Source organism: Aulonocara sp. 'chitande type north' Nkhata Bay, linkage group LG5, assembly GCF_057382095.1.
Source record: "Aulonocara sp. 'chitande type north' Nkhata Bay isolate Kocher_YH1m ecotype deep benthic linkage group LG5, A_spYH_male_GT1.1, whole genome shotgun sequence".
In the NCBI taxonomy this organism is placed as follows: Eukaryota; Metazoa; Chordata; class Actinopteri; order Cichliformes; family Cichlidae; genus Aulonocara; species Aulonocara sp. 'chitande type north' Nkhata Bay.
The window spans coordinates 48,862,812-48,876,845 of NC_141348.1; the positions used below are offsets into that span (position 1 = coordinate 48,862,812).

At 45.2% G+C, this 14,034-nt stretch overlaps 1 protein-coding gene across 2 annotated transcripts in view; it reads right to left on the bottom strand.

Annotated features, from left to right (window-relative positions):
* Positions 1-14,034, bottom strand: part of LOC147331619 (semaphorin-3D-like) — a 105,646-nt gene that overhangs the window by 55,699 nt on the left and 35,913 nt on the right. For both annotated transcript variants that reach the window (XM_086294027.1, XM_086294026.1), the window contains exon 2: positions 1,441-1,677. In XM_086294027.1, coding sequence (XP_086150153.1) covers positions 1,441-1,630 — 190 coding nt within the window. In that variant the 5' untranslated portion in view covers positions 1,631-1,677. The remainder of the gene's footprint in view (positions 1-1,440; positions 1,678-14,034) is intronic.

A 14,034-nucleotide genomic window follows, 5' to 3' on the forward strand; every position in this document is an offset into this window, starting at 1 on the left:
CCGGTTTAAAGACAGGCTAACGGGAGAGGAGATAAAACGACCTGTGTCCGATGGAGGATTATCACAGTTTAATGTCTACAACAGTGAAGCTGAGGATTAACCTCCAGCTTTAAGAAAAAAAGTCAAAATCTGCATCTTCTAAACGCTGCAGTACGAAGTCTGAATGTGGGTGATGACAGCGACCTGCAGGTGCTGACTCCAATCAGGAGTGTTTTACGGCCACCGTTAGCTCATAACAGAGTCTCCCACTTTAATTCTGCTCACTGCACTCATAAAATATTTTACTGAAGACAAAAAGCATTTGTTATCGACATTAATCAGGGCGTCGCAGATCAGTGTCCTTTAAAACTCTGGGAAAGTAAAGGAAAATGTGACTTTGCTGTACGTGGGGGACATTTTTACAGCGACACAAGTCCCCGGATCACTTTGTGTATTATAGACATTACTTCACTGACAGAGTTATAGAGTTCTCTCCAGACTGCAATAAGCCCCCAGAGATTATGACTTTACTGCTGAAAAGCGTTAGCCGGATACAGACAGACCGTTCTACCATCACACATCACAAAAGCCAGGAAATAATCCAACATCCACTTTCACCAGCACCTTAATCAAGTCTCGACTGTACAAGTGGGGACGTTAACTGATAGGCAGCGACCCAACAACGATACGAAACAGTCACAGTTTTCTCATGTGAAAATAGTAAAAGACAAAAAGGAAGATGACAGATGGAAAAGTTCCTCCTCTGAGGTTAAACTCAATTATGAAGATATTGTTTCTTAGCTCTGCTACTGGCCACCAAAGAAAGCCTGAAACAATCTAGTCGATGGCCAACTGTGATCCTAAAAAGCCTTCTGACTCTCAGTCTTCATGTGTTTACTGAAAAGCTCTGTGGAAAGCTACAACCAGTGACAGTCGTGATTAATGGTGCTGCTTAAATCGTCCGCAAAACTGGCAAATTAGGCCTAAAGTGTTTGTATGAGTTAGAGACCAAAGGAGTCACATAAACTGTGGACATGAAAATGTAAATGTCTGTCATTGGTGTGTTTGTGGTGCAGATGTGAGGTCCTAATATCCAAACATCACAGCTAGCACTTGATTTTCTTTGGTTTCACTCATTCTGTTTATTAAACAGCTGGAAAGTCGGGTTTTACCCACGAAACACCCACAGCTTTCAGACTGGTCTAATCCTCACTGACTGGTCTGTCGCTCTATTTCTTTTTACTGGTACCCAAAGGATGGATTACCAACTGGGCAAAGTGGGAAACTGCTGAGGGGCCCGAGACCCTAAGAGCCAATCTTTTTACCTATTTGTGACACTTTTAAAATAATTACGTCTACTTGTTCAGTGAAAAGTCCTCAAACACTCAAACACTGGAGGTTTCAAAAGTGCAGCACTTGTTCTCAGCACTTGTTCTCAGCACGTTTCGACGTGATTCTTACCTGAGTGGGAGAGCTGCAGCCGCGGTCCTGTTTGGCTCCAGGTTTTGGCTTCGGGGGCGGCGCTCGATGCTGCAGGCTGCCACAGCAGAGGGACGAGAAACACCATCATGAAAATCGCGTGCACAGACGCCGCTTCTCGGGTCCTGACTGCACCTGCTGCCTGCAGGGCTGCAGCAAAAATCAGCATCATCGTGAAGAAGGACCGTCTGACCGGTTACATCACACTCAGGATGGCAGCTGATAGGAGGACAAATGAGAAACAGGACAGAGATGACACGTCATGTTAGATATGCTTTTGAAGCTCAAGAAGCTTAAAATGCTCATAATCCAAGAGCACCTCAGACGAATCCAGTCTGGCTCCACCTTCACAGAAACATTTACATGTAACCTGCTGTGTTCGGCTTTGTCGTGAGATCACGCTGCACGCACAGCATCGGTGTTTAACCTACAGGCTGGTGGTATCAGGAGCAGAACGAGGACCACCGTCACCGTGCAGGACTGTGGAGTTTGTCTGCAAACTGGAGAGGCTGCTAATCATTATGAAGTACTCGGTAATTAAAACGTATGCAGAGGAGAGCACGTTATGTGCAGCACTAGAAGCCAGTCTATTTAAACACCAGATGAAAGCAGCTTCACTGTTGAGTTATTCCAGTCGAGCTCAGTTTAATTATTCGATTCACGGTAGTTTGGAGCTTCTGCAGGATGACTGAGGAGGACGGGGGGGGGGCGATGCGCAGCTCAGACTTTGCACCAGCTGGTGTGTGACCTCTTTAGAGGACTTCTGAGCTACTTGCAGCTAATGATGTGGGCTAAACAAACACCAGAGTTTTCTCTGTGATGATGTCATCTGACTATTCAGGGCTCTGCAGCACACGATGTGGTCGCTGCATTAATGTCCTTTAATAAGTGTACCCACAGCGTTGGCAGTGTTTTGCACAGAGAGCACCAACACTCAGCAGCCTGGTGGGCAGTAATGCATGCAGTTATCCTGCAGCAGGACTTATCTGTGCATTAATGAGTCTTTCTTTGAGCAGTTTGCATGTTCTTCCTGTGCTTGCTCAGGTTTTCTCTGGGTGGCTTGAAAGACGATGGAAGATAGCGCTGTGGGAACGTGGTTTGTAAAGCGCTCTGAGTGGTCAGAATGAACAGGAAAACACTGTTTAAACAGTTCATTCCCATTTAAAATCAAAATACATCACATTACTCACAGCGGGCTGTACTAAATCAGTCATGCCTCATTTTATAGCAAATCATCCAAAACCTCTGAATATTTCACCTGATGATGCAAACTCGCTCTAAAGCCACTGAAGTGTCACAAAGCGGTTCATGAAAAGAAGAGTTGTGTCAGTTTATGAGAAGAAGCTGTGCAATCAGATCTCATTAAATTAAGTCAACAGTGAAGGATAAAGATAAACGATTACTGGAATATGTTTACATTCATATCGGAGGAGCCCAGAATCCATCCAGAGGGGCTTACTGGCATCTTAATCTAAGAAAACACTGGATGTTCTCTTGGCAAACGGCACTAGCTGCATATCTCATTTAGAAAACATTCCTAAACGTGAACAGCGCTCATACACTCCAAAAACAGAGACAGACAGAGAGAGAGCCAAAGGCAGACCATAAATAACGTGTCAGGTTCTTCTTGGCCTGCTGAGTGAAGACGGATGCTGAAAGACAACGTAAACACTTCCAGCGTGTTTGCAGACAGACTCAAAAGCTCGGCCGACGTCGTGACTGTTACGAGTCGGAGCATGAGGTCGTCGTTCGCGTCACGTGTGTCGAACAAGAAGCAAAGAAACAGTTTGTTTACCTACTTCAGTTTGGTTATTTGGGACTCAGTCACCTGAAATAAAGACATCAAAGCGGCTCCATCTGATATTCACAGATAATTAAATTCAAATTAAATACATTTTTGCAGAAACAGCCAAACTGTCCAGATCGAAAATCGAATCGCGTTTCCAAAACAAACAACCCAGTCTTCTTTTTTTATTTCCCATATTCCCAAACTTCCTCTGCACTTTGGATTCATCTTTAGCAAATCACAAACACCTGGATAGCTCTCCAGCACGCAGGAAGTACAGCGAGGCGGCGGCTCGGTTAATGTGGGAACGTAGCTCACGAGGGAACCGGGTCCATTTATCACTTTGTGCCGTTCATAAATTATGGTGACGGCCGGTTTCAAGACTTTAGTTTGAGGGATGAACAGAGACGTACCTGCTGAGAGAGGGAAGGCAGGTACCTGCAGCTTGTTAGTAACTCTGCTCAATCTGATTGTCCTCCGCAAAATATAAGATGCAGCGATGGACAGACGACGGGACAGAGGAGTGAAATCAATCCATAATATATAAATTGTGTCTTCCGTAGTTTTACATATGTTGGTTTCGTTATTTTGAGTCTTTCTAGTCACTGTGAGCCTGTTTGTGGTCGTTCTCTCCGCCTGTAGTCTGAGTGTGTCTGGAGATGTTTTCAGGCATCCTGTGGTCCTTTAAAGGCCCTTCATTGTTGTTTTGCATTCCTCTGTGGTTTTTTCCTTTGTTTCTTTGTGGTCATCTTCGTTTTCTCTCTCTGTGGCCTTTTTTCACGTCTCATTTCAGTTACATTTCCTTTTTTGTACAGTTCCTTTGTGTCTGCTTGGACCTGCAACAATAAAACTCGATGTTAACAGCTGTCCAGTCCAATAGAATCTCCCGATTTCATCGAGCTTATTGAAGCATGTCTAGTAACAAATTAACGAGAACAACAGCAGTCCTAACTTAATTTCATTCCTTCCACTTTATCCAGAGCCTAACCTAAACTATTCCAGCCCGTAAAGCACAGGACCCGCCCATGTTATCAAACCATAATTTGTCATAATCTATCAGAGCGGATGGCTGGATAACATCAGCTGGTTTTAAAGAGCTCAACAGGTTGGACAGACGCCTGCTGACAGAAGAAAGACAGCTGAAGGTTTTTCCCTCGGCCGTGTTTTAATTCGGCCTCAGCACGACTTGGCAGCAGCGCTCTGAGCACGTGAGAACTAAAACGTTCAAGAGCTCACTGGTATCATCAGAGGAGGAGCTTTTCCATACTGGATGCACTCTGGGATGCACTAACAAGCTTTTCTAACCTGAGGAATTTCTGCTTGGCTTCTCAGTTCTGCCACACTGAAAAATAAAAGGCTTCCCTTACAGATGCAATCGAGGGAAACTGATGCCTTAATTAGACGATGTTTTGAAGGTTTAATGCAACTACACGCATCAAAGCAGCTGAGAATGACTCTCGACTTAATGACAGCCTTTAATATCCTGCAACTCTAATCCACCTAATGGTAGACTTGCAAATAAAACCTTTTCAAATGAAAAGCATTCCTGTGTAATTCCTGGTGATGACGGATTATTGGCTGTAATGGCTCCTTTTATTGTTTGAAACTTTGACAGTAATGACAGTCAAACACCGGAGAACAAACACAGCTCATTTAAAAGTTTCTTTAGATGAAGGAAATCTCCTCTCAGAGCCGAATCCTCACACAGTGAGGCAGAAAACGGTGCAAACATCCTACTGATGAGAGCTCACTTAAAAATGTGCCTGTGTGGGAAATTTCAAGTAAACAACAGTAAAGCTGTCACCCCAGGGTTAAAAATCCAGGGAACAGACAGAGAGAGCGGTTTTCTGCATCGGTTATTATACATGTAAAATATAAGCACACACAGATGCGATGGAGTGAAACTCGGGGAAGCGGCCTCTTCAGATCTGTCAACGTGGAGACAGACGAGGACAAAGCGTCTCTTCCTCTCTGCTCGTCTGACATGCAAACATGTGACTGAGCGCCTCGAGAAACTGTACTGCAGCGGAGACAAAGAAACGTGAAGCATCAAGTGCAGAGATCTCACGTGAAGACGCTCGTCCGTCCGTGTGTTTGTACCCAAGGAGACCTGGGTGTTGTCGAGACTCTAAATAAATCCCTGAAGGAAACTCAGCATTTGTTTCTACTGTCTGTCTGTCGGTGTGATTCAGTCCCGCAGACTGAACACACGCACAAACAAACACACTACGCAGTCTCTTTCACAGCCAAACAATGTGGCAAAGCCAGCGAGATAAGAGGGCCAAGTTTTGAAGGCGGCTCTAAAAATAAAACAGATGTTTATGGCATTTTTCTGAGGGGTGGGGGTCAGATTCAGTTCAACTGCAGGTCAAAGACAACTGTTAGTTTGAGTTAAACCTTTAGCACTGTGGCTGTACTAGCATCACCTGACCACCCAGAGCATTTAGAGTAGTATGCAACTAATAAATCAGTACAGTTGTATGAATGGAAAAACCCACTAAAAGAAACAGGGATCAAGTCAAAGACTATATATAAAATATGGACATAGCCAGCATGGCTGGGCTACACTTATTTTAACTTTATCAGCTATTATAAATTAGCTTGGTTAGCAAAGTGAATTCATAACCTATGAACACAGAAGTTTGTTTCTCTGCTTTAAAATTGGACATTAACACAGGAGTCTATGAGTCACTATTGGAACCTTAAGTAAACATTAGAGGACCTGCAGCGTTTGGCACACCAGCGTGGGCTCTTTTCCATCCCTGGAGGTTGTTCTCTTGGACCGATTACATAAAAACACACGGTCTAAGAACTGTGTCCCAGTATCACGCATCGGAGCCATAAAGCAGCCATAGAGTAGAAGTGGGCGATATTGTTGTGGAGAACCGTTCCCATGGTTATCAGCTGGATCCATCTTTATTTTCTGTTCCTGCTGCATGGTGGGGGTTGCTGCCAAACAATGAGTAAACACAACAAGCTGTGTCACATCCCGGTTTGCAGCCTCATCAGGAATCACTGCAGGTTTTAATGCACAAGCACCCTGCGATGCTTTCTTGTGTTGAGCTGATGGAGGTCAGGACGATGCAGAGAAGAAAAGCTGAGTGATATCAAAGAGTCAGACTGTGTATCAGTAACCTTGTAACCCACATCCTCAAACCCGGAGCTCCTGAAATAGGCTGTTTTTGCTCACAGATATCCACTCTTTGTGCACAGCTTCCTATGTTAGTTGAAGGAGAGGTTTGTTTGAATGATGAGAGGATAAAAATGTCTAAAACGGGCTTCCCGTTGGTTCCCAACACATCGCGCTTCAAAGGAAAAGAAACATTTTTGTGTTCTTGTTGATTCGGTTCATTCGTCTGCAGGCCTTCCTGCAGCCCAGGCAGAGAAATCCTGCAGGCACCACTGCGATGATTTCACTGCCACCTCACAGAAAACCCTTCCAAGACTCTGGATTTTCAAAGAAGTTAAGTATTTGGTTCTTTTTTCAAGTGAATTAGGCAACGCCGCAGGAGGAGACGGGAGGCTCGGCCGCTCCTGGTGCGATGGCACCGTCCACACTTTGGACCTGCTTATAAAATCAGAGCCTCTGAATGCTTCACATGCTTTCTGTGACCTTCATCTCCCCGCAGAGTAGAAGCAAGCGTGTCTCGCTCCTGGTCGGGGGATTAAGTCGTTTTATTATGTTTACAGGAGGTGAGGTGAAAACGTGGCTGGCCACTTGAGGGAAGCTGAAAAATCTCATTTTAACTGCTGGGATGATTTATCAGCAGAGAGGTGGAGGACTCCCGCTGTTCTTCTTCTACTCTTTCTGGTTTCGTTTAATTCATACCTTCACGTTTGAGTTTTTCTGCATCATCCTCCTCTTCACTGCTCTACTTTTCCCTCCTTTAACCCTCTTTATTGAAACTCCCTCTCTCTGCTGTTAGCACCTGATCGCTTTTCTCTTACTCCCTCCGTCCTCCTCCGAGTCTTCTCCCTTACTTTAATATTTCTTGTTGTAAGTCAACCAGCGAAGGTGACAGCTTTACAACATCTCTCTGCCAACCCTCTAATCCTCATCATGATTTAATAACTCCTCTTCTTCCATCTGAACCTCCCCGCTAATCCCTCCACTCATACTTCAACACTGAGAAGTGCAATATCTTTGTTTCTTAAATCCACGTCTGTCTCCCTTTCATGTAACGCTGACTTATTTCCAACAAATCCCTAATCTAATAATCTTTATCCTTCACCCATGTTTTATGCAGCTCCACAACCTGACCACACTCTTCTTCTTCTTCTGCAGTAGAAGAAGAAGAAGAAGAAGTCTTTGGTTCAAAAACAGGCTCAGGAAAGCAAAATGTACTTAAAGAATGAAAAGTGTTTCCTGTGTACTAAACTTCCCACTATACAAAGATAAAGCAAAATATGACAGAAGGAGCCTTTGTCACCTCGTTCTAATCACCTCATTTGCAACTTTAAACTCCCAAAATAAAAAATATAAGATCATATTTAAACAAGAAGGGTGGAGCGCTCAATTAGCCCTTAGTCACATAAGCCTAGAGAGAAGATGGCAACGCCCGTGATGTCACTGGTTACCAACCAGTGACTGGTGGTATCCAGACGATCTCTGATTGGTGTCTGTGTCCGTGTGACTCGCTTGGATAAACTGATGCAAATAAGCTCAGTTAGTGAGCCGCACCCATCGAATGAATAGTTGCATCTCAGAGAAATTGATGCCTGCTAATTAGTGTTACTGTGAATAACAGGAGTGCAGCTTGTTGACATTTCAACCTTTGCTTCATTTCTCGCCCCTGAAGTCGGACACCTAAACACATTTATCGTCGTCTTCACTTCTGGGTTTTGGTCAAAATAATTTGCTGATTAAATCAAAAATGAAAACGTTGTCACAGATACACTACAGAGCTTCAGCTGCGTTTTATGAGCTCGTGTGTTTCGGTGGGTGTTGGGGAGTTCACATCAGTCCTCAGTGAGCAGGTGCACAGCCCCGGGGCCCCCGATCCAGCAGGCACCCACTGGTACCTGACAGTACAGCTGAAACACACGCCCAACGTCTATTTATCTCTCTTAGCGAGCAGAACATAACAACATTCTTGGTTTACTGACGGCGGGTTTGAGGTCACACAGACGGGCAGGGTGCTGACAGTACGAATGAGCAGCTTATGCAAGAGTCGAATACACGAGCACGTGTGGAATGTGTGAAAACCCTTTAAACGACAACACCTTCAAGATCGAGTTCATCACAAGCATGACAGAAACCCTCCATCCATCCGTCCATCCGTCCGTCCATCTGTCCGTCCATCCGTCCGTCCATCTGTCCGTCCATCCGTCCTCTTAATTCTATTCCTATAGAATCCATAGATCTGTGTGTCTAATTGTAATTAGCAATAAAAATAAGAGGCACAGTAAAGAAGCCCTGTTATTACAGCTGTGATAGGCCGGCTTCTACAAATGGGAAGTTGTTTACATTATTTCTATATTTGAAGAGATGAGAAAAATACAAAAGTCTCTTTAAACACAAAAGTATATTTGCAACAATATTAAATATCTCCATGTGCTTTCATTGCATATTTGTAATAAGCAATATTCAAAGGAAGTAAAGTACTGTAACTGGGCACTTTACGATAACGTGTTCTACGATTATCAGGGATGGAAATAATAAGAGCAAAAGCATCAGGAGGCAGTAAATCTCAGAGTATTGCTCGGTATTTCAAAAGGAGGGGAAACTTTTCTTCTTCTATTCTTTTGGGTTTTTTACAGCACATAACTCTTTGGACTTACTTTATTGAAGCTTTCGCGTTGCCAGACATGACTGGCACGTTGTGCCGAGGTAAAAGCATTTACAAAGCAAAAGCAGATGCTGAACAAGGCGTGTTATTGTGAAAGATTCTCTAATGTATGTTTAATATTTATGGTGCCGTATTTTCCTTCTCCATTTGTAAGGTCTGCTGTGTTCCTCTAACTTTGCTGTTCCTCTTTTTATAGCTCCGAGGACTTTGATTCATGCTCCTCTGGATCATTTTGAGATCTCAGCGAAGTGGTGACCGTATCTACATTCACATGAAACAGATACGGACAAAGTTTAAATTTGAGGAGATAATTTGCAGTTGAAAAAGGTGACAAATCCCAACACATGTTACAATACTCTGCATGTCGCAAAAATGTTAAAAATCACAACAACGTCGTATCGTGGGTGAAGTGTTAGTGGCGTGATTCCCAGCTTCTCAGCGCTGTGGCTCGTTCTTCTGGTTTCTGAGACTCTCCGGGAGATGAACGATACCGAGATGGGCACAACAGCAACCAGGCCAACAGATCAGCTGATAGGAAAACACCAGACAGGAAGAGGCAGGGCTGAACAGCAGCAAACAGAACCTTCACAATAAAAGCGAGGTGGGTGCATCATTCTGCATGGATTAAAAAAACAGATATCCTTTGGTGGATGTTAAAATATCTGTGCAGTACATAAATGGCTCATTGCTTCAGTTGTCTGCACCACACTGAGCAGATTAACCACCATCAAAAAGTCACGGAGAACACGCTGTCTTTATCCCAACTCCTGCTTTATATCTGATGTTTGTTCTCCCGCCACGTGGCTGTAAACCAGCTGAAGAAGCAGCTGTTCAGGATTTATTAAAAAGTGCAGATGTGACAAAAAGAGGGGGGTGAGCGTGCGTCAGTCATCGCACATTTAGCCACATCCTTTCATCCTTTAAAACACTCGGGGTTCACAGAGATCCCCCATCACGGCCTGTTAAGTCGTGATAAATCGGACAGACTCGTTTTTTTCTGCGAAGAGAAAATTATTGCTGCATTCTTGATTCAGAGTCAAAGCCGTTAAAGCTTATTTGGATGGAATTTATAGCAGCAGTAATAGAAATATAACCAGCAGTGAAAGCCAGGACCTGCCCTGGATACGAGTGTGCTGCAGGTGCGCATTCACAGGTTCGTCACATTCTCATCATCTTACAAATTTCTCTTAGGCTCAGTGCGTCTGCTGTGAGAGGCATTCAGAATGGCCACACTGAGCCGTTTCAGATGCCCACGGGAGACACTCTGAGATTTGATTTTAGAGTTTTGTTTACAGGAGTCGGTCCTCCGGCCCGTTTCACGGCTCTGAGACACGATTTCAGAGCTGGACTGGCGGACGTCAGACTCTCAGCAGGAAAGAAAACAAAATTCTTGAATCGAGGTCAAGAACATGAGTGATGGTGAAAGTTTTCGCTGGAAGGCTCTGAACAAAAGGAGACTCGCTCTGACTTGTTTAGCTGCACCTGGAAGATGCTTGACGTTCCCCTGAATCTTTATCATCCACGCTGCCACTCTGCTCTGCACACACCACAGCCTGGGGGGGGGGGGGGGGGGGGGGGGGGGGGTTCTCCAGAGCTATGTTTTGTTGAATGTGAACCAAGAACATGTGAACTCTGTGTGATGCATAGAGAACAGATTGCAAAATCCCTAAGGCACAACTTTGGTTTGCTACATCGTGCTGGAAAAGCTAAATGTGACTTTAGCCATCATTAATACCAATTAGAGAAATTAGAGATTTTCTTTTAAATAAGACGAGTCATTTATAACCAGCACTGAGCTCAGAACAACAAGGCAGGAGAAGGACTTACTTTTGTTATGAGGGGAGAAGTCTGGTGATTAGAGCGAGGTCCAAGAGGAAACCAGATATTTGATTTAGGTATTTATTAGGAACAGTTTGATTCATAGCAGGGAGTCCAGACATGTTTTCAGTCGGCATTAAGGACTCCAAGGAGACCGTCTGCTTTTTAGTTCAGGATTGTTTTCCTGTGAGAAGCAGACGTAGTTACTACAAACTAATTAATGTGGAACTGGAGCAATGAGTGCTTATAACTGTGTGTGTCGTGTGAAAAACTCCACCCGAGCTGTCCACAGATGTTCCACGGATGTTCATGACAGTACAGTTAGGAGAAGAGAAACAAGTATGGCTTGCTGGAAGCCAGAGGAACGCCTCTCTGAAAGAGGATGTTAGCACGCCTTAGCTTTGCAAAGCTGCATCTGATCAAACCACAAGAGCTCTGGTACAATGTCCAGACCAGACCGGAGTCTGGAACCAGCACTAACGCCTCAGACCTGTCAGCACGGTGGTGGAGCGACGATAGCGTGGGCACCTGACAGCCGCTCAGTCGCCCGTGAACTCCTCTGTCCCACGGCTCAAGCTTGGGGTGACAGCCACGCCTCAGTGATGTCATAACCTGATGTGTCACTGCACTGTAGCCATTGGAGACCTTGTGCGTAACTGATGTGGCCTAGTTTCAACGAGGAACTGTGGCACCCCAGATTCTTTCCTTTGCATGCATTTCCTGTCTAAATGTGTGTTTATGTGTTGCATTCATGGTTTCTGGAGTGTATTTTCCACCATGCTTTTGTCTTTTGGGGTCACGCTACATTTATATTTTGAATAATGTCTGATTGCCTGGAATTACATTGAGGGATCGCCATCGCTTTAATTTCCTTTCAGCACGCCACAGTCCGGTGCGCCACAAAGACACCGTGGAGTCCTTTTATTCCACAGTTCATTAACCACCTCGCACAGATAAAGTGAAACCAGAGTGGAGCCTTTCTGAGGTGAAACCACAGGAGCCGCACCCAAGACAAGTGCACGGCTTGTTTTTTCCACAAAGATGACTGAGCTCAGAGTCAAGACAAACAAACATCATTGTGGGAACGGAGCTGGTCTCGATGAGGAATTCTGGGAAGAGGAAATTCTTCTTTTTTACCCCCCCTTCTCTCTTTCTATGATCACTGCGTGTCCCTCTATCTGTTCAAGGCCTGTAGGAAATATCCTCTCACTCTGGGGGTTTCTGGGAAGAGGAAAAGAGCTGATGTCACTTCCACACAAGGACAGCGAGGACAAGGAAACAGGGCCCCCTGATTCTTACACAACTCCCATAATTTTGAAGTTTGTCATATATTGTTATGCTTTCTTCAACTGCATTGTTAGAGGCGAGACTTGAACACCTGCAGCCTGTTATTCAATCTGTTAGACTGAACTCAACGTTTAAGAAAATCAAGGCTACATCCTTCCTCTTAAATAAAACACATAGTTCTTAAGAGATCGCGGATACAAGCGGCAGAAATGAGCTTCGTACGAAGGGTGGCTGGCCTCTCCCTTAGAGATAGGGCGAGAAGTTCGGCCATCCGGGAGGGGCTCAGAGTAGAGCCGCTGCTGCTCCACATCGAAAGGAGCCAGCTGAGGTGGTTCGGGCATCTGACAAGGATGCCCCCTGGGCGCCTCCTGGGTGAGGTGTTCCGGGCATGTCCCACCAGGAGGAGGCCCCGGGGCAGACCCAGGACACGCTGGAGAGATTATATCTCTTGGCTGGCCTGGGAACGCCTTTGTGTTCCCCCGGATAAGCTGGAGGAGGTGGCTGGGCAGAGGGAGGTCTGGGCCTCTCTGCTTAGGCTGCTGCCCCCGCGACCCGGCCTTGGATAAAGCGGATGAAGATGGATGGATGGATGGATGGATGGACATAGTTCTTAATAGTTATTAGTTGCTCTATATTAAAGATTGGGTGTGTTTTTTAGCTGGACCTGTGAACACTGGTTGAATATCTCAGCCACTTTTGGATGGATTCCCATCGATGGTATCGAGGGCGACTGAGTCGGTAGAAACTAGATAAGAGAGGCACACAGGCGGCGGGATTGTTCACTGGACTGCGTGAATGTGTCAAGTGAGGTGATGGAGGAGAGGTACAGGACATGCCAGTGAACTAATCAATCCCCAGACCTGAGCCACAACCACCAAACCCATCAGTGCTGAGGCAGGAATCACATACATACACATGCAAACATGGATTTTATCCCAGAACATTTTCCTTTGGTAAGAAACCTGAAGATCGTGACCCCGTAGTTGCTTCAGGCTGTATTTGGCGCTGTCCCATCTGAGGGCACGCGTGACTGGAGGCCTCTGTTCTGTTTCTTCCTGCTATTACTGCGCTCAAGTGACGTTTCTCAGCAACTCCCTGCTCACTCTCTTTACACCAGGGAGCAGCTGATTGTGCTTTAGTTAGCCGTCATGGTAACAAGAAAGGATGAAGCGGCGATGGCAAAACAGCAGGACAGAGGTGGATTCAGGAAGATACTCTGGATCCCATCGATGGCTGTCAGGTCGTTCACAGAGACGGGAATAAAGACGAACGAGTAAACATCACCTTTTCCCTCTTATTCCGTCCATATTTAGGCTTCCATTGAGAACCAGAAGCTTTTGTCAGTGATTACACCTTTAAAAAGAGACTTTCTGCTCATCAACAAACAGACAGATGCGTTAAATGACCGAGTAGTGAACCAAGTGAAGCTGAAGTTTCTTTTTCACTTTGCTTCTTCTGCACCAAGTACAGAAAAATCACTCGCTGTGGGCTTAGACGTAGTTCACAGCGCCGACCTCGGTGTCCTGAACCTCTCCATGTTTGGTCTGTCTCCACACTGTTACTGAAACCATCAGACCTGCTGGCCTGACCCCGCTCAGGTCATCCAGCAGGTGCAGAGTGAACAAGTCTTTTCTTTAAAGCCTTTTTATTCTTTCAGGAGTGAAGCTGTTCCTGGAAGAAGCCCAGAAGGAAATGGCCGCCTTCTGTTAGCGTGAGCGAACAATATAATGAGGGTGAAGAGAGCGAGGCGCCCCGTGTCTGTGTGTGTCTGTGTGTGTCTGTGTGTGTGTAGTCGTGATTTTTTTCATGTTTTTGTCTGAAATGTCTCCGTGTGATTTGTGCAGAGTGAAGGTGCGTGGGTAGACGTGCTTCTGCCTGTGCGTATAATCGCTCATG